Consider the following 22,170-nt stretch of genomic DNA (forward strand, 5'->3'; position numbering starts at 1 on the left):
TCATTGGGTATTTTGTTCGTTTACAAAAAAGGGTTTTCCTTTTTCAATGTAACTCTTTGTTTTATCATTTGCGAATTTTTTTTTATCAATCCTCTATGTTTGGATATGGAATCAATAAATTAAACTAAAAACTTGAAACATTGGTGTTGATTTCTATTATGGGTGGGGGATGACTGATGATGAATCAGGGGGCGCGGAACGGTTTTCAAGGGGGGGGGGCTGACCATGCAAAAATCACAATCATATGGTAATTTTTACGTTTTTGTACACGGTTTTGGGAAAAAGTGGGGGGGGGGGGGAGGGGGCTGAAGCCCCCGCTTCCGCGGCCCCTGTGAATATAGCACAGAAGAGAGGGAAGAACACAGAGGAAATTCAAGGCTTTCCAGCTATTAAAAACGAACGAAAAATAATAAGCAGATCTAGAATATCCAAAATCGCCTCGGAAGCGATAATTATTTAGACGAATTTTGCCATGACAGTTAAGGCTTAAATCGAATTCATAGTAGGCCTATACATGTACTTGCAAACTTCGCTCAAAATATGCAATGCAGAGGTTGTGGTTTCTTTTCAAGACCAAAGAGGGGTAGATTGGTGTAAATTAGCAATCGGTACGCCAGTTCTAACTTCATCCTCCTAAATTGATTTTTAGTTCATAAGAGTTTGCCAAGAGGACTAGGCACCAAGAAGCAAATAGCTAGTTTCTCCGTTTCTTACATTGGTCTACGATACCAGCTGATTCAAGTATAACTCCATAAACATTAGACTACTTTCGTAGGGTATATACAAATTCATGCATGCACCTTACGAGCATTTTATAAAGACAAGCTATTTTATTCTATCGAAGAGCCGAGCCGTAAGAACCGAGCTAGATGTTTTGATATATTTATATTAAAATTAACATTGTCAGCCGATATATAGGCCTATATAGGGTATAAAGTGGCACAACAACATGAATGGTAAAACAAAACAATACAAAAAAGTATGTAACACAAAAGGATGTAACAAATATTTTCGTCGGAGCAAGTGCTTATCTTGTCTTCCTTTAGGCCTAGTAACTGTCGGTAGAGCAATCGTGAGCAGAGCAACTGTTATTCGAGGAGCATTTGTGGCAGGTATTTTATTTAGGTCTTATATTTATTTTTTTTAACCAACATGCCAAGAAACTGTCGATGGAGCAATTGTGGACGGAGCAATTATCGGCGGAGCATTTGTCACTACATGTGGAGCAAATGTCGGTGGAGGAACTGTCGGCGGAGCAATTGTCGCCGGAGCATGTGTCATTCGGGTAGCATTTGTCGCCGGAGCATTTGTCCCTACATGCGGAGCAAATGTCGGTGGAGGAACTGTCGGCGGAGCAATTGTCGCCGGAGCATGTGTCATTCGGGTAGCATTTGTCGCCGGAGCATTTGTCGCTAAATGTGGAGCAATTGTCGGTGGAGCAACTGTCGGCGGAGCAAATGTCGGCGGAGCAATTGTCGGCGGAGCAACTGTCGGCGGAGCAACTGTCGACGGAGCAATTGTCGGCGGAGCAACTGTCGGCGGAGCAACAATCGGCGGAGCAAATATCGGCGGAGCAAATGTCGGCGGAGCATGTCGAGGAGCAAATGTCGCGGAGCAAATGTCACATTTTGGGGAGCATTTGTCACCGGAGCAATCGTCGCCGGAGCATGTGTCGGGTTACCCCTGTACACTAGTGCCATATAGTGTTCCTCTATACAGGAAAACTAGTGCCATACGGTGACATACCCCACCTTCGGCAAAATTTGAATAGTTACATTTTTTTTACGAGAGCCTTGCTAAATAAATTTATGCGAAACGAACCTCCCTTATTGGTCAGAAGTTATTTGGAATACTTATTGACGGGGAACGAATCGGAATAATATGCTGAATGCGATACGGTTTAAATGAGGTCACATTGATTTCTCTAATTTTAGCATCCCACATGATGACCTCAATTTATTCGGGGAAGCGTCTCTGTTTACTACATCAAATTTATCTTCTTTTAATTCTAAAATCACACGTCACTTTTGAATATAAAAAATAGGGACCCTCAGTCACTCACCCCTAAAAAATACACATTCCGGTAATTTCACAAGGATGACGTCACAGAGCCCCCACAAGATTACTAGCCCCCCCCCCCCCACCTTCGTAAAAATAAATTACCGTCCCTGCTCTGAAATAATATTTTCATTTATCTTCTCTTGATATTGTCACTCTGAATATTGGCCAATACCGGGTATACTCGAAAAGCGGAATATTGAATAACTTTAAATTGGTTTAACTTCATCTAATTTATAGATGTTTGTATCATTCTATTCATCAGAAGACATTTTATCAATTTTTGAAAAGATGAAAATTTTGAAAATAAACTACTTTAAATACATAATATCGCGATTTCTGTGGCTCATACAAGTAGCCTACACTTCGGACTCGTACACTCTTAAAAAATGTTGGGCAAAATACTGTCCACACAACAATTGGTTAAAACATTATCCAATTCTGGATAGCTTTGAACCAATAATGTGTGCTTTGGTTGAAAACTACCCAGAGTTGGATAATTTTTTAACCAATTATTGTGTGGACAGTATGTTTGCCCAACTACATTTTAAGAGTGTACAAATGTCGTAGTGAGGCACACAATAAATTTTTTAAGGGGCCACAATGTGGCGTGCGAGACCACCCCCTCCAAAAAACAAAAAAATGAGTAAAAATAAAATAAAAATAAATGAATAAAATAAAAGGAAATAAATAAATAGATAGAATAAGATACGTAGAGAGCCAGCGAAAGTATTTCCCTTTTTATATTAAAATATGATGTGATAGATTTAGATATACAAAAAGTGATATATTTTTCAAAACAATTTTAAATTTCTTTCCAGTCATTCTATATATTTGTTCTTATTGTTGAAATTGTAAGGGTCAAGTGCCCCGGGAAATATTTGCGTCAGTGTTCATGAATATAATTGTTACGTATCCAAAGCAAGGTGATAGAGAATAATGATGCCGTCGTTTTTCCCCAAGAAAATTAGGTTACCAGAATAGAGGCATTATTTATTATTTTTTTGTCATTTTATTCAAACAATATTTTATCAGGAATCCCGTTTCAGCAATAAGCTGGTATTAGTTGTGGTCCTAAAGCATAAAAACAAAACAAGCATATACACAATATGAAATTATAAGAAATAAATACGTATACTGTTCATATTTGAAATGTAAAACATACGAATATCGGGAGTCATTAAAGTAGTTGAAATACAAATACCATTGACAATTTAACATTAGAGCCGGATATATTTGAGCTCTTTTTATTTTCATGTAGTCTCACCCACTCCCCAGAGCAATGTTTTGTCACAGATATTTAACTATCATTGTTTTTGGAAAAGCAACAATAAATTCCTCCATGTCTTTCTAATCACACCTATAGGATTGGAATGGCTGCATTTTTTGAAAGCACCATTGTAATATTTGGACCCCCACACGTTCTTTATAAAATAAAAACATCGTAAATCATTTCGGAAATTCTTTTAACAAACAATATATTTTTTATTTCTATTGTTTTCCATGATTTGGGGGGTATGCTCAGAGCTGAGGATAGGGTGTATATACCGTTTGCTGCCAACTTGAACAGGTGTTCATATAATTATATTAAACGCGCATATTATTAAGAAAACGCAGAAGAACAACAAAATAAATATAAAAAATGATTATATTAATCAAGTTTTCTTCTACGCCGTAAATTGCGGCTACCCGTCGCATCACACATCCGATTTTAAGCGATTAACACTGCCGAGAATTATATGTAGCTGTCTTGACGGTATTTTTAATTAATTCAGTCAAACTCTATAACATTAATCTGAATTTTTCAAGAATCGTACACCTGGAAATCATTTTATAATTCGGATCTCAAAAAGTGAAATTCAAAGCATTTTTGTTATCATAAACAGGACGGTATCTCACTTGATCAAGTCGAAATTGTATCATTACACTGACACGCAGATGTTTTTTATATTATTTTTAATTTTTAAAACAATTTGACGTTAATGTTATTGTATATAGGATATTTCTCTAATCGATTCGAGTGCCTGGCGCGGACAAGTTTTTATTTCACATTTTGTTTTATGGTGAGCAGAAAGTTTTCAGATATTCCCGATTCATTCCCGTTTAATTTGTTCTTCATCCCATTTAGCTTAGCCTCTTGTCGAGGCCCTGGTGGCTGCTTCCCGAGCGAAGCGAGGGATTTCCTAATTCGCGAATTAGGCCTGGCGCGAGCGCTCTGCTTCGCTGTCTCCCTTGCTTAGCCATGTTCGCTCGGAAAGCAGCCGATAGGGCCTCGACAAGAGGCTACATTTAGCTTTGCTTCCCGCTCTTTTCCCCCATTTTATCCCTTTTTAGGTCATGGGGGGGGGGGGGGGGGGGCTTCGGCCCACTCGACCACTCCGTGGACTATTGAAATAAAATGCATGAGCATGGAGAGAGAGTATTTAGAGCACTTTCTTATTCATTATTTTAGAGCATTTTCTTATTTCAGTATCTATATAGCATTTTCATATTTCAAAGAAATCGTCACCACTTGCAAACTATTCTCTCAAGATTTTCATTCTTTCGCAATTAAAATGATATTTGTGCACTCAGTTTATGCTGCTTGTGTCTTGATCCTTCAGTCCCGTCGGCGGTCAGGACTGTCCATGCGTTCACCATTCTTCTATTTTTAATCTATTTGTTACTTTTATTGTTTACTCATTATTTTAATACAATGTGCATTTAGATGATTTATGTATTTTTTAAATTTCTCTCTGTTGGTCACCATCCTTCTTAATTTATGGGTAAATTAAGAATTTTGTTTAGGGGTCCACGACTTACAGGCTTCGCATCTCGGTGGACCTCTCCATTTCCAGCCAAATATTCAAGCAAATTTATTCAGAATACTGATTTATTTTATTCATTCTGTGTTCGAAATTCTGCTTCTTCTCTTGTATGCACTGATCTTTGAATGTTTTCAGTACTTATGATACGTATACCAACTTTAGTTTTCTTTGTTCTAAATGAGAAAATGTAAAACTGAAACTGAATGCAATGAAAAAAGAAAGAAAATGAGTGGCTCCTTTGGCTCTCTTTTGCAAATGTATGCATGTATTGATTGTAATGGATAAAAAAGAGGGAGAAATAATAGAAATCCGGCCTATACGTAATTATGTTACATAAAACAAGGTCTACGCTCTCTTTGTATGCCAGTAAACCCGAATCTATAGGTGTTCCACCGTTACACCCCCCCACAATCCATTCAAAAAATTAATGGACTAGTGTGATATTACTCGAATAAAGAAGAATCTAACTATTGATTTGTTACTTGTACGAGAGACTTTCGTCAATTTTCGATCTGTACATCGCAAAACTAATAAAAGTAATAGAGGGGCCATGGTATTTTGGTATTGGAGGAAGACGATTTAAAAGTTTTTTGTTTATTAATATGGGTAGGCCTATTGTATTTATGGTCAAACTAAATTCACACAACAAACATGACAAAGCTTCCCCCCACAACTACGTGCTAATTGGATCCATGTTCCCCGACTCTTTCATTCTTTTTGTTCTCATTGTTTCATCTTTAATCCCATTTCTTCCCTTTTCATACTAGTATGAGAGGCTATTTGATGGAACAAGGAAAGGATCTGCCGGCTTGTAACCCCTTGTAACCTGTTATTCAATTAAATATGGGATTAATATGTTACAATTATTTCTTGTACATGAGTAATACACCGCGGTAATACCCTTGGTTCTCATGAAAGAAGTTTGGAAGTTTGGTCCGTTAGCTGTAAGTACGAACAATATAAAAAAAAACCTCTCCACTTAATCCTTCTATTCATAGAACCCCTTTTTCAGATCGTAAAAGCCGGGATTTATTTGGCCAAAAGCTCCAAACCTTGAAATACCAAGTCGCATAGAATTTCTATTGAAAATTACGATTGCTCGCAGACGACAGCAGTGAGATAAAATTTTGTTACCAACATCTCCGTGCATCACCCGTACACCCGTGCGTAATCGCACAGTGTATGCAATTTGTGGTACATCTACATGTAGAAAAAAAATCAGTGCACGCGCAAGACATGGAGGAACTTTCGGCCGCATCTCCGGCAGCTCAGTTTCTTGGAAGATAATGGAACATAAACGACGAATAAAATGTCGGTCTGCGGCTTCTCTAAAACCTTCACCGTGTTAAAATGTTTTCTTCTTATATCTGTGATTAACCTAGTATCAGGTAAGTGAGATGACAGTGATTAGGGGCATTGATTTTTTATCCAGTTTTCCGGAGGATTCTCTGCGGAGAAAGTTTGTTTTGGAAGGGGTGGCGTCTGTATACACGGACTGTTGTGGAAACTTATGACTATCTGCCAAAACGCAATCTCTTCATTACAAGTTGAAGGGAACCTGTTAAACAGAGTTGTACTGATTTTGAGGTTATTTAACATGACATCCGTACTCTAAGTTTCTTATCTTTACACCGAGAATTCACATTTTGGTTTATAATTCTTTACTGACTTTTGTCTGAGAATAAATCTCTGTAAAATGTAGTATGTCCAGTGATATTCTCTAGGGAAAGAATTAAGCTTGGCCTGGTAATTATGCTGGAACATGTTTGTTATTGAGTTATTTTAGAGTCATATTTAGTTTACCGTGGTAATTTTTAAAGAAATAGAATTATTCAATTAAAATGATCCATCTTCAGAATAAGCACTAGGTGAGTTGGCGTCTATGAGATGTTTCTGTTTGTATTTATAAATATTTATTTCCAGTTATATTTTCCATGGTGGAATTATAGCTTTGTCAGTTAAACTAAAAAAAAATATATCATTAATTGACCATGACTACAAACATAGATTTAAATGAATGGATAATAACAGTAGGCCTACAAATGATGTTGATAGAAATGATCATTTAATGTGATGATTAACAATGAAAAATTGAAAATTATGAATGATAATTTTCTCTTAACACACTGAATAAATTCTGACCTATGGTGGGATATTAACGACAATCATGATATTTTCTTTGATTCTAGATTTCAATATGTTGAGTTCATTATTTAATTATTGATACAGATAATTATTTTACAAATATTACTTAAAGGACAAGTCCACCCCAACAAAAAGTTGATTTGAATAAAAAGAAAAACCCAACAAGCATAACACTGAAAATTTCATCAAAATCTGATGTAAAATAAGAAAGTTTTGACATTTTAAAGTTTCGCTTAATTTCACAAAACAGTTATATGCACATCCTGGCTGGTATGCAAATGAGGAGACTGTGACGTCATCCACTCACTATTTCTTTTGTATTTTATTATAAGAAATATGAAATATTCTAATTTTCTCCTAATTGTCAAGTGATACAACGATTAATTCCTCCCTGAACATGTGAAATTATCATTGTTTAATACTACAGTGTATATGGTTCAGTCAAGATGGTCCTTATTGTCAAATCTATAAAAAATGAAATATTGTATAATTCAAACAATAAAAAACAAAAGAAATAGTGAGTGATGGACATCATTGACTGACTCACCTTGTTGTGCATATCACTGTTTTGTGAAAAATAAGCAAAACTTTTAAATGTCATAACTTTCTTATTTTACATTCGATTTTGATGAAATTTTCAGCACTATGCTAGTTTGATTTTTCTCTATTTATTCAAGTGAGCATTTTCCTGAGGTGGACTTGACCTTTAAGAACAATACCCATATAAGAATTATAAATGGGAGGGAACTATTTATTGCATTGATCTTTATGTTCAAATTAATTTTATGAATATGCAAAATTGCAAAATTAGCAAGCAAAGTATTTTTGATGATAATGGTGACAGCAATAATGAAAAAAAAGAAAAATAGATCAACAACCACAATAATGATGATAATTATAATACATGTATAATGATAAAATAATAATATTGATAACTCTTAAAGAAATAATCAATAACTTTGTGGAAAATATGATAGCGACGAATTAATATAGTGACTAAAAACATAAAAGTTTTTTTATTGAAAAAGTTGGATTACAGACCATAATACATTGTACAATACTATTTGGACTGAGGTAACTTCATAAAAAAAGGGTTTTTTGTTCTATGGGTAGGCCTACATGTATATGATCAAACGTGTATACTGGATTGCAACAATGTTTATTTCTTTACTCTATGCTTTCTCATATTCAAGGTTCACAGTGGTACAGAGGATGTGCTTGGTCAAATATAACAACATCAGATCCAAGTTATGTTGAGCAACAAAATGTTGCCACCACACCAACCACCTGTTGCTCAGAATGCTATCAAAATGGGTAAGCATCTTTTATAGTTTTAACAAATTTTACCATGATTTGTTTAAAAAACAACCTATAGTTATCCTACTACCATTGTTGATACATTCTCGGACGTGTCCGATATGTAGTGTACATGTAGTTTTAGTGTAGTGTAGTCATTCTTATTATTCTAACTATTTAATAATTTTTAATTTGGTTATAGATTTTGATATAAAGGGGAAGTTCACACTGAAAACAATATTGTTCCTCAGAAAATATGAGATCACCAAAATATATTATCACCAAAAGCTGATTATCTGTCAAATAATAGAAATGTTAAAATGCGCATTTTTATTTTGATACAAGCAGCTCCTTTTTTTGTCATTTGATAAAATTTTCAAAAAGTGATATTTTCTCCTAAATGATATTACCTGTGGATCTGATAAATCTGACACATAATTTCATACAAATTTTCATTAAAAATATAAAAAAGGATGTATTCAATCATCATGGACCATTTCGATTGAAAAAGAGCAATTTATGGAATAATTTTCTTTCCAAACAAATAAATACTAATACATTTCTCTGATTGTTTTGCTTTAAGTGAAAACAGCTTGACTTCTTGATGGTAATCCTTCCTGTAACTCTTTACCCTGAAGTATTATTTTTAAAATAAATAAATCAACCATGGCAAGCATGTGTACATTTTCATAATTTCATTTTTTATTTTCAGAAGAAATTGTGGCCAAAACATGAATATATACAAACAGCCAAGCATTTCATTATTTACTTTCAGAAGAAATTTTGCCAAAAACATGAATATATAGTACTTATACAAACAGCCAAGTATTTCATAATTTATTTTCAGAAGAAAGTTTGGCAAAAGCATGATGGAAAGTTTTAGATCTTAACCCTTTCAACGCGTACTTCGCACCAATGCACACTCGGTGCCGTGCGAACTTCGCATTTCACACTCAACAAACAATGCATTGTTTCCCTCCCTGAAAATAATTCAGTACAGAGGGGTTCATGGTCCAGCGCACAAAGAGTTAATGTAAAATGGTTTGGAAGAAAATGGTATCTAAAACCAGATTAATATTTAAACCATAGAAAATATAAACAACATGTTTACTTTCATAAAGAGTGCAGAACAATATAATTATTTTTGTGGAAGGTGTCAGAAAAGGAGCAGAGAGTGGACTTTGGAAGTTTAGAATATGAACATGATTTTAATTTCCTTGATTAGGCAGTAAAAAAGCTTATATCATTCCCTAATTCTTTCATATTGATTATTATATTAAATGCCTTATTGTTGAATGAGGCAAAATAATATGGGAAACAAAAGTGCTGAAAAATAGAAGAATAAAATCTAATTGCTGTTATTGTTGTATTTCTTGGTTTTAAAGTGGTGCTGCAGGCTGAAAATATTTATATCTAAATAAATAGAGTAAAATTCACAGAGCAAAATGCTGAAAATTTCATCAAAATCTGATAACAAATAGCGAAGTTATATTGAATTTTAAAGTTTAGCAATATATTGTGAAAACAGTGATATGCACGTCGTCATGAATATTCATTAGATGGGCTGTTGATCCCACTTTCATTTTTCTTATGTTATTACATGAAATCATAATTGTTTCATTTTTTCATACATGGGTGAATGATACATTACATGTATGTCTCCTTTATATTATAATTAATGAAATAAGTTGCAGCAATTAATATCTAATGCATCTATCAGTTATTCCAATATTTTCGGTTCTTGAATGAAAAATAAAATTGAATAAACCAAATTTCATATAATAAAATACAAAAGAACAAGTGGGGATATGACATCACCAGTTTGCTCATTGAATATCCATGAAGACATGCCTAGAACTATACTAGAATAATGCAAATCTTTAAAATGCAATAACCTTGTTATTATTCCTTGGCTATAGATAGAAATTGTGCAATATATGTAAATTCACAATTATTATTGTCATAATTTTTTTTCTTTTCCAGGTATGAATATGCAGCCATTGGGAATGATACTTGTTGGTGCGGTAATAATTTTGAAACAGCTTTTGAAGCATCTGACAATCACTGCAATGAAATGTAAGTGATAATTTTTGTCTGTTATGGTCTTATGGAATGTTATTTTGTAAATAAAGATTTATGACAAAAATTTTGATGGAAGGAGTTGTGAAATTGATTTCAAATTTGATTCTGTAACTAGTCAAAAGCCAAAGGTATTCTGTTTTAAAAAACAATTGTATATTTATGTCTATAAAAGACAGAGATTACATTTTTGTATTTTCAGATTACTCCAAAATATTTATTAGATATACGTATCTATTTCTAATTAATATTTTGATATATCTAATTAATATTTTTGGTCAATGCGGCTTACCTTACATTATGATTGATGATTGTAATAGCATTTATATGTGATCAACTTTAATGCTGGTGTTGGTCAGAGGAATTATGACTTTCATTTGTAATTTTTCTGGTTTTATCAATTGCTTGATGGAAATACATACATGTACCTTGGGCCAGGGGCATGTAAAACCAAGGAGATAAACTAAATTGTACTTACATGTAAGTTGTAAAGTAGTATGAGGTGTTAGCTTCAATTTCTCTGGAAAAGTTTAATAAATAATTTCAGATAATTTCGTCTCTTTGGCTTGCAATGTTCCATTTGTGACAGGCTTGTACTCTATATATGTAACTTCAAGATTATTGTTTTAAACAAGCCTCAGCTCTTTAGTATGTGATGGCTCATAATATGAAAATAAACAATAAGTAACCAAATAAATTTAGGAAGTTTATTTCAAATAGTTTTGTAAATGCTGACCCTATGAGTAAACCTACTAAAACTGCCCCAAAATGGGCAAGCTAAACCGTTGCTAGGTTTACAGAAAAAAAGACCCAGAGCAACCAACTTTTGTATCTTTTCTGAGTAAAATACAAAATTAGTGACATAAAAATTTAATATCTTCAGTAGATTTGCCTGTATCTTAGAGTTTACTGTTACACAGTGTTGTGTAGACTATCGTGCATTGTGAATTTACAATTTAATCTTTTGATCATTTTTATATTAATTTACATTTTTTTAGCCTTACTTTTATGTTCAAACCTTCTTCAACCTGCTTATAAATCTGAGTTTCACATTTCTTTCATATCAATTTTCGTTATGTTTTGAAATATTTTTTTTTAGCACAGTAGGGTTTATCTCTTTAAGAACATGTATGGACTGCAATATAAATTACATGTACTTATTGAGATGCTGATTTGTTATCAAACCTTTGAATGGCTGAAATCCTCTTTATGTCAAAGAAAATTATTTGATAAAATTTTCTCTTTTTCAGATGTGAAGAAGAAAGACCCCAGTTATTATGTGGCAGTACAGATACAGTCAGTATCTATGCCACAGAAGGTCCATACCTTCTTCAACTCTCCCTCTCGAAAGGATCGACTATGGTGCAGACTGGTATCACATCTCTCTTTGATGCCAGAATAGAACTTGCCGCTGCTACTGACATAGAAATTGGTAAGTGTCTGATGAATATGGGGATACTTTTTTCATTAGAGTAATTTTTTTTGAATTAATGTGGATATTATTTTTGTATCAGGCCTTTTTTGTTGGGAGGTTTCACTAAATAAAGTGAGAAGGAATTAATGGAGGTGAAAAAAATTCACACAGATGGATCACCCAAAGAAACACTCAAACCACCTACTTTAGATAAATTCAAACTTAATACATGTACCGGTACTTGGCAATATTGGTTATCATTTTCACATAATTATTCCAAGGGTGCATGCTCTGATCTGTTCTCTAGAATTGATTTTGAAATCAATATTAACATTGATGAAACATTCTTATATGCTGCTGTTTACTCCTTTATTGAAGTCCGTCACTACTTTATAGCTGTTTTAGCCTCTTTATAATTTTGGTGGCAGCAGTGGGATGATAGACTTTCTATACATGTATGACCCGACATTCAAGTACCGGTATGTGTGTTTGCAATGGGAATTTGATTTTTATTGCTGCCAAGATAAAAATTACCAGAATTATTTTATATTTCAATTTTGTATTGCTTTCAAATGCCATGTTGATTATTTCTTGAGTAGCAAGTTATTTAAAGGTGGTTGCCACCATAAAATTTACGAGTCATGCTCCTTGTAGTTTTTTTATTGTCAATCTCCATGTGGAAATTTATATTTTTGTATGTATTGTTCTGTAGCTTAAACCGAAATTTGAATTTGCTTCTAAGTTGTCACTGAACACGTTTACAAATGTAGAATTGAGTGGTTTTAATTGTTCGGGTTGCATCTTATAGGAAAAGTTTATTTTTCTGATTTTCGCATTAATTTTATCAAGTTGAGCAGGTGTTTGTCAGGGATTGTGTTTCTTTGAGCATGTAAACTTGTGAAGCATTATAAACTATTGGATATGTCAATTTAAAGTTGCACATCTTCATGACGGTTTATTAAAGAAAAAGGATTTTTTTTCTGTCTAAGTTTTGATAGAAAGTGTGAAAGAGTAATAAGAATTTGTTTCATAGAAATATTTGAAACTTTACGAATATTGCATATTTGCAATTGATTATAAATATATGATTTATTTTTCAGCACATATATTACTTTGAAAGTTAAAACATATTTGCAATGATTGAGTATTATTTGGTAGAATTATTTTGAAAGGCATTGCATAGAGACAAATCAATTTAAAATAGATGACATCATTCATGAGAGAATTTTGTATCCCCATCCAGATTCACCAAAAATAATAGGTGATATATTTTTCTGTGCTGTTATTTGTTTCAAAACATTTAGGGTGTACAATCAATAATTGATTTTTTTCAGCCACTGTTTGAATGTATGTGGAGATGATATTATCAATATATGTTTTGAAGTAAATGGCTAGATAAATAAATTTTTTTGTGCGGAAAATGTTAATCTAACAATAATTCTAATAATTAATAAGAGTTTAATTAAAGGATGTGTAACAAATTACTTGCAATCAATAACTGACAATGCAGGTGGCTTGTATTTATTGTGAACTGTGAAGTGTGTTAGAAAGAGATTTACAATTACTGGGAATAATTGTACATGTACACATGTATATTATATTTTTTTGTGTGTGCAGGTTTTGCATTTTTTTGTAATCAGTATATGATATATGTTTTCTTTTAGAGAAAGAGTAAGGACACCAATCTGCAATCATAATTTGTAGAATTTTAGATTATAGAACTTCTTTTATGTACATTTTAGACAAAGTTTCTTTGTGCAGGTGGTGCATTCTTATATTTTCAATTGCAATCAGTGAATGACAAGTAATATATTTTGTATCTACACTAAGTTTCAAGGATCTGAAATAAATCCAAATCGGCTGTGAATGAATATACATGTATATGCACATAGTAACTGCGCTATACATGTATTAGGTAACATGTTATTATATGGCATCAGATCACCTTAAAAATTCCCACATACATCTAAAAAACTCTGATGAATTGCTGCCTAGAGATTTACCATGCTTGCACATTTTATTTTCTACAAAGTGGGGGCATTGTGGTGTTGTGGTTCTGGCTCTTGTCATTCAGTTAGAGGGTCGTGGGTATGAATTTCAAATCCATGTCGTGCTTTCCTTCAAAGAGAAATTTACCCACATTTTGCTGTGCTCAACCCATGTGAAGTGAATGAGTAGCATACAGGATTGATTCCTTGAATGTGCTGAGCACTTGAAGTGGCAGCTCGAGCTTAAGCCGGGGAATAACGATAGAGAACCTTGGAAGAGATTAATTCTAGATAGAAGGAGCAATATTTAGTATTTAGTGGGCGCGCCGTGGTCTAGTGGTTTTGACTCACTTTTCAAACAGAGGGTCATGTGTTCGAATCATAGCCATAGTGTACTTTCCTTTAGCAAGAAATTTATCCACACTGTTCTTCACTCGACCCAGGTGAGGTTAATTGGTACACGGCGGGATCAATTCCTGGAATGCACTGAGCACTGGTGATGGTTATAATAGCAGCGCTTTGTATCCTCAGGCAAAAAGTACTATATAAGTCTCACTATTGTTATTATATTATAAGTGCCTTCATTATTATATGGCAAATCTACATTATTCTTTAAGTGTGTGTAGGCTCATATCAAAACACATTTGGCAATTGAGAAAGAATAGGTCAGTACTCAGTAGCAAATTGTATAGCAAGTTGTATAGATTTAATATGTTTGTGGTGATATGGTCAAATCATTTTTGTTTGTACAGTTGAAATCTTTTGTATAATTTAAATATCTATTGTTATCATTACTTGGACATGTATATGTTACTGAGTTTGTAATTCATCTAGTCAAGTTGGAAGATTTCTTTACTGTAGACATTGTTCTTTTCGCAAATAGATTTTTTATGCACGAAAGTTAACAGGAAAATATAGCAGTAGTGAGATAAAATATCAACATTGAAGAATAAAATTGATCAAGTAATGCTTTTGAAAATATGTTATTTGATTGGGTTTTGGACAGTTTTCCCCAAGTTTTTGTTCCTTCCCCTTATGTCTTTGTTGGGACTAGGGGTGGATCCAGGATTTTCCAAAGGGGGGGGGGGGCACATTTTCCCGAGGAAAATTTGACAAGAAAAAAAGATCCTCGCTTTCAAGGGGGGAGGCACACTTGTTTTAGAATGGCATTTTTACATTACAAATTTTGATTATGCCTCTCATGGCAAATGGGGGGTGGGGCATGGGCCGGATGTGCCCCCTGTCTCCGCCATTGGTTACGACAAACTTCTCTGGTAAAGTGGCAATGGACTTTCCTTTTAATCATGGGAATTCTTCACTGACACCAGGGTTCACTGAACTCATATCACCTTTGTAAAATGTAACCATGGCAACAGAGCCAAGCATATATTGAAGATTCTTTAATGGTCCTGAATTATTTCATATTTGATTTATAGTAATTAGTATTTGTCTTTTCTTTCACTGAGAACTACTTAGTTTATTGTGCGTGCAATTTGTGTGCATTTTGGTTGAACTTGATGCTATGTTCTTGTGTAATTCATGTATTGAGCTATTGATGTATAAAACAAGTAAAAAAAATCAGTGATATTAGTCTACATTTTGTTGAAACTGGTAATTGTATCCATTGTGAAAACAGCTACGAATTAGTAAAAAGGGATATGTCAGTTTTGCATACATCACTGAAAAAAGTTAAATTACTTTCTCCTCAAAACTGCATGCTTATTCCTAAATGCTAAACTCTTCTGTATCCTATTGGAAAAAGATAGAACTTCGATTCTTTGGCAAGTTATTGTTAAAATAGATTGACTCTTGCTGCCTGCCATGGAAAGATGGGCTAGGTGAAGTTTCCCCAGTGGACATCAACTGAGGATAAATGGATTTGAATCCTGGTATCAAGTTGGTTTTCAGCTTCATCTAGAATAGAAGATACCCTGACAGAGGACCTATTGTCATCTGTATATCTATCTGGATTAAGAATTATCTTTTTGACTTTACAAAGAGATTCACCCTAAATCCAAAATTGTCTTTTCCTTTGATAGGATGAAGACTTTCTTTTGTTCATTGTTTATAAAGCCATTACATTTTGTTACTCAAAACATGTGTGCTGAAATATCTGTTTAGCTGATGCGGATACACTTTAGTCTGAAAAGTTTGGAGGGATAAGTTAAACAAGAGGAAAAGAGCTTCCATCTTTACTTTCCTCTACAAATAATTTGTGGAAGATAAATTTGGCTATGTGTGTTATTTATATGTATGGAATATGCCTATATATATATGTATCTGATTTTATAACATCACATTGTTTCTATTTCTACATCTTTTTTTTTTCCTGTTTTCTTAGATCATCTTTAATTTTTCAAAATACTTGATAATACATGAAGATTTGTTTTTGGTGAATTTGGATTGTTGAATTAAACTTTGATTTTTTTATTTGTGTTTTTCAAAATAGAGGGAAACATCCCAAATTTGTAAACTTTTGATTTCTCCAAAAATTTGGGACAATCTAAGCTTTAATACTTTGGTTCTGTTTGAAAAGTCATAATGAAAAGTCATAATAACTACAAATAAACAACATCGTTTGATCTTTCTCCAAATAGGTATTTCAAATGTGGCCGCTAAAGACCTAGAACATGTGAACTTCACCTGGTCAGTCAACGGCAGCGCGGTCAAGCAGTCCATTAAATCGGTCACTAATTCTTCCACTACATCCAGCCTCATATATACATTCCGTCAAGTCGGAGTCTGGTTCATAGGTATGTTGGCATTGCAATTGTAACTTACTGTAGGCCTATATAAAAAAATACATTGAGTATTTTCATGTACGCTACTGTATGATTTCTCCCCCAGTTAAATAATATCCATTTATCTTTGATAAAATCCTTTTTCTTTTTTTTTTTGGAAAAAATGTTTGTATTCAAGTTTTGATGTTCTTGTCTGCCTATAGGCTAGCATGAAAAATATGATAAATAGTTGAAGTTGTGTAGATTTGTAAATATTCAAAGAGTCTCTGAGACTCAAACTCCTATCATCCTTTATTAATTTAAATGATTGGAATTGGAGTTGTAGGAAAACTAGTGTAAATATATTGATGTAAAAGGAGACTTTTAAAATTGAAAAAAGGTTTAATTCAAAAGAAAATTGAAATGAGAGTAGCAACGGAACATTAAAAAAAATCACCTTAGAAAGATACAAAGTTTTAGGAGATATTAAGACATCAAAGCCAAGATAAAACCTAAATCACAGAAAAGTTCCAGAATGATTAAAAACATGTAGGCCTAATTCCACAAATCTTCAACATTGCATATAGCCATACAGTTCATGTTCAGCCTGCTTACAGTAGCAGTTGAGGTTTTTGCTGTTTATTGTGAAACTTATTTGCTCGATGCAAACATTTCATTGGCTTCTTGGAACAATGATGGAGTGCTTGCTCTCTCTTCCCTTCTCTCTATTTCTTTCTCTCTCTCTCTCTCTTTACCTATGTACAACATTTGGAGTGGACATGTATAGCACTCTCACTGACTTTCTTTTCATTCTTTCATCTGTTTGTGTGAATACTGTTGGATGAAGGGGGGGTGGGGTGTTATGTAACTTTAACAAAAAGGCTTGTTGATCATGGTGAATCTGGCAGAGTTATATCTCTCTCCACAAAAGCTTACATTTGTAACTTTCAATTCGGGCAAGGATTTTGGAATCAAAAGTTTGATTGTTAAATCTAGACTGTATAAATCACTTCTTATATAATGGATGTTTTTTTAGTCAGCCACATCATGGTTATGAAAATTGAATAGTTCCTCTTTACAAGGTAGATCGCCAACCTTTTTTTAATACACTGTTCTGATGTTGATAATTGCCACACAATATTACTTTAAATCAGTTCGGTTGGTAGAAGAGGATTTTTTTTCTAAAAGCCTGGCTGTAAGCATACAAACATTCATAAGTAAGCACTGTCAAATAGTCAATGATGACTAAATTTACATATTCTACTGGCATTACATTGTAAATACATCCACTTTTAAATATACCAGTTTTATGTCATTTAAAACTTCCAGTTTTCTATTTTTGTTGATTTTTTTTCTGTTTTGATTCTTTTTATGCCCGTATGACTTAATTTTCATGACAATGTCAATGATTGCATCTGATATAGTTTAGGCAACATCACTTTGTACATAATACTTGTGCATGTAGGCCTTCTTGTTTCATTATTTAATTCTACATGTAGTTACTTCATGTGGGTACTGGATGGCATTTATTCATTTATTTTCAGACACATACTTGCATGAAGAATACATATGCATTGTGAAAAAATGCGAACACAAATATGCACAATGTAATTGTAATAAGTATGTATAAAATCTAGAACACTGCGAGCATAAAATACATATTATATGATAGTCTTATGAATTAAAAAAAATAGTCTTATGAATTAAAAAAATCTCCCTCCTAAAACAAAAAAAATGAAGGATATACTTTTAGTATTTTACACATTGAGCTTTTGCGAAATATATCATTGCCAGCAAGGACAATTCAAAGATATTAGAAAATCAATCATTTTCAATCATTAGATTGGACTTTTACAATTTGAATATAAATCTGCAAATATTAGACAATTTGATTGTTTTCTTTATATCATAATCCCATCCCAATAGGTATTTTTATGATCGTAAAATGTTTGAAAATTCTGTAAAGCTATTATCTGTTGGATTTAGATCAAGAGCTGGGGGGTGTTGCAAGAAAATATTTATTATTAAAATTAATTATATTAAAATTTATTAAATTAAAATCAATTGCAGATGTCTGTTAAAATTTATAATTGATAGATCACTTGTAATTTTAGCAAATCGATTTGAACTTCCTGTTTCAGAAAGCAGATGAGCAATTGAGGGCAATATAGTTGCTAGACCCAAAATTGACTTTTAATTGATTGATAGATTCTTGCAACACCCTGAAGTGAGAAATGTTCATGGCTTACTGCCTCAAAAATGTGAAGGTTTTCGTTTTATTCTCTCTTTGCAGGAGTGACTGCCAGCAATGCCATCTCACATCGCACTGCCAGGACAGTCCTTCACGTGGTTCAACCCGTGCCCTCTGACCTCCAGGTCATTCTACGACCAGGTCAGGGAAACATCCCATCCTGCGTCCCAGAACATGACAACCTCATGTCCAATCTCCCTGCTGTTGCTGTCTTTGTTGATGAACCGGCTGAGTTTCAGGCTTACCTCTCGATTGGCATCAACTTGACATTTGATTGGTGGTTCAATGATGATGGGAGTCATGTGACCTCTATGCCTTATTTGGAAGAGGGAGAGTCGTGTGATGTCATCATGTGTCTTCATTCCCATCAGGTAATATATTTTTGATCAAAAGAAAAAAGTGAGAGAGAAAGCAAGAGAGAGAGAGAGAGGGAGAGAGAGACAGAGCAAAGTAAAAGATTGAACGAAAATGGTGAGGAAGAAAAAGCAGGGGTTTGGCTGAAAGGGAGAGATGTGTTTGATGTATTTTAAAATGGTTGCCATTTTAAAATTTCTTTTATGATTTATAAAAAGAAAAAGGAAATATTTGGTACTAGGATAGTTTTTGCTCAGAAGGGGTGAAATTATCAAGTAAAGTTACTGAAGCATCTGAATCAATAGGATTCATTCTGAATCATTTAATAACCCACTGGACTAACTTTACCAAGTATTCCTTCTTTACGAAGACCATCTGATAATTTGGCAATTTTATGAGAAACTTTGCTGCCTATATATCTAGGTGATCGGAACTGTGATGATAATGTAGGCCCTATATTTTTCTATTCTTCCAGTTATTTGAGTAAAGAGGCCATGTATAAAACCAATCTGTTCATATCATTTATGAAAATCATACCTACAGGCAACTGACTTTATTAAAAAGAACACAGCCTGGGATACAAATCAGTCTTGAATAGTCTTCATTATACTCCAATAAAGGTCATACTCAGGAGACTATGATTTTCAGGTTATGGGGAAACCACATCACAATGTCTGTCACCATCGCAATTATTGGAGCACAAGTCACCCATTACAGCCGCTTTTCTCTTCAGATTACCCCAATGAATGAGCAGTCTGTTTTGATTTGCTTGAAGTCAATTGCCACCAAACTAACATCATTTAACCTCAGATTTTGATCAGCTCAAAAGTCATACTACCCAAGATGTTGATTCTTAATTTTCTTGTTAGTTTTTCTTCTGATACAATCTTGAGTACTCTTGTTGGAATGTTTCTCAGGGAGTGGAGAAAGATCATACATTGTGTGCGGGCATGCCAGGATCAGATAACCAGTAGAATAATAATTGCACTGTACATAAAGAGCTTAGAAACATAATATATTTAATACTATATGTTAAAATGCAACTATATTATTATTATTATTATCGTTATTATTATTATTATCTTGTATACTAAATATTTATCAAAATTATAAATGATGTACTCTGTAATTGTTGTGCTTGATAATTATGTAGACCTACAAGATTAGTGGTTTTGTGTGAGATACAAAAGGGCCGTCTGCACCATCCCGAGTTTTCAAATTAGCGCGCTATTTCTGATCCGGCAAATTATCCCGATCTGAAAAATCTCGAGATAGTTTGCAGTGGAGACGCAATTATCGCGCTAGTTCGTAGGATTAATCTCGAGATTGCAATCCCAAGTCAACTCGGGTTTATTTGCAAAATAGCGCGCTATTTTACGAATTATCCCGCTAATTCGTAGGTGCAGACGCACTCGAGATTGGACTCGGGGTAATTTATTCATGACGTCAGTCCATAATGCAATTCGCGTTCCACTTCCGCCTTGGTCAAAACGTAAACATAAACACGTGCGAAAGTCAACTTTATACATGCGAATAGATTTATCGCGAATAGCGTTCATCAATTGCCTAATCAGCAACGATGGTGTCCCACCAGTGAATGGATTTTGGGAGAGACCAGACCGAAGGGGGAGGCGCTCATCGACGATGGTCATATTCAATAACAACACTGACAGCAGTGTCGTCTTATTCCTTCGCAAAATGTGAGCAAATAGCATTTCTTTCCTCCTTCTCTCCCTCTCTCTCTCTGTCGTTGCCTCCTACTCCGCCATCATATTTAACGAAGAATACATCACTTCTTCACTCGCTGAGCTGAGAGGATTGTTGCATAACACCGGTCGAATTCGGCGAAAGTGCTAGTGAAAGGAGCACATTGCTTGCATATCGCGGGAAGTTATTCAAAAGCGCGGGCCGTTGAAACTCCAAGATCCGAAAGTGCGCATGCTCGGAATATCGGGTTTGTTGCCTCGCTCGAGCAGGAATCGCTGTCTTGCGATGGTGCAGACGGGGTTTCTTGAATCTCGAGATTAATCGCGAAGTGGGCCGATCGGGCTAAAATCTCGAGATTGAGCAAACTCGGGATGGTGCAGCACCGCCTATCGTCTGCATTATGGTATCTTGAAAGTTAGAAGTGGCCCCAGGATATTATGGCGTCATTAAAAAAAAGTGAGAATATGCCAGACCATGCGTTTTACAATATGGTTAATACCATTTTCATTTATTCATCCTCAAATAGTCCTGATCATAATAGTGTGAGCCCTGGAATAATAACTGCCTTCATTATTTCCATAATTTTTGCAAATGCAGTTTGTAAAATAGCCCTGATTATCGTCATGGTAATCGATTATGATGAAAGGGCACAAAATCTGAGTGTTTGTACACTGTGGTGCTGGGAATCTGGTTGTCAAATGGTACCATGATGTTTCTCTAGTATCATGCATTTCTGAACACCATTGTTTTGTACAAAAATGCTCTTGGTTCATTTGCATGATCAGCACAGTGCACATGGTGAGGTTTTTGAGTCTCATAATCTGTTTTGTTTTTATTGAAAAAACATTCCTCATCACACATAATAAGTAAATTCAATTAAAAGTCTGAAAATGACTTTTCTTTGGAAATAATTCTAACTGAACAGATGCATATTTTATGTTTTATTTATCATGTTAATGACAAATCTGCACATTTAAGGAAATGATACTATACATTACGCCCAGGACACTTCCCTTTAGAGGATAAAATGAAAAAGCAATCAAGTCTTTTTTTTTAATGATGTTATACAATAATTTTGTATAGGCCTATCTCATAACAAGAGGGGAAAAAACCCCTGTAAAACCAAGGCCCATCTTACAAAGAGTTGCCATTGATCCAATCAATTGCAACTATGGAAAGCCAGCAAAGTCAACATAGAAAAATGCATGTATGTTAAAAAACTTTGATTTCTTGATAATTTAGTGTGTTCTTTGTTTACAAAGGACATTTTGCAATTTCCTGTATAAAAAAAAAATTATGACATTGATGGATTTCCATAGAGTGACAATTGATTTGATCAAATTAACTCTTT

The 22,170-nt window shown here is 34.0% G+C and overlaps 1 protein-coding gene across 1 annotated transcript in view; it reads left to right on the forward strand.

Moving 5' to 3' along the window:
- The first annotated feature begins 5,967 nt into the window (after window positions 1-5,967).
- The window catches only part of LOC129274293 (polycystin-1-like protein 1), an 81,425-nt gene continuing 65,222 nt past the window's right edge, over window positions 5,968-22,170 (forward strand). Inside the window, exons 1-6 of the mRNA XM_064108487.1 lie at window positions 5,968-6,253; window positions 8,204-8,324; window positions 10,290-10,382; window positions 11,636-11,817; window positions 16,385-16,540; window positions 18,801-19,129. Of these exons, the coding sequence (XP_063964557.1) occupies window positions 6,175-6,253; window positions 8,204-8,324; window positions 10,290-10,382; window positions 11,636-11,817; window positions 16,385-16,540; window positions 18,801-19,129 (960 nt within the window). The 5' untranslated portion in view covers window positions 5,968-6,174. The remainder of the gene's footprint in view (window positions 6,254-8,203; window positions 8,325-10,289; window positions 10,383-11,635; window positions 11,818-16,384; window positions 16,541-18,800; window positions 19,130-22,170) is intronic.

Source organism: Lytechinus pictus, chromosome 13 (assembly GCF_037042905.1).
Source record: "Lytechinus pictus isolate F3 Inbred chromosome 13, Lp3.0, whole genome shotgun sequence".
NCBI classification, from domain to species: domain Eukaryota; kingdom Metazoa; phylum Echinodermata; class Echinoidea; order Temnopleuroida; family Toxopneustidae; genus Lytechinus; species Lytechinus pictus.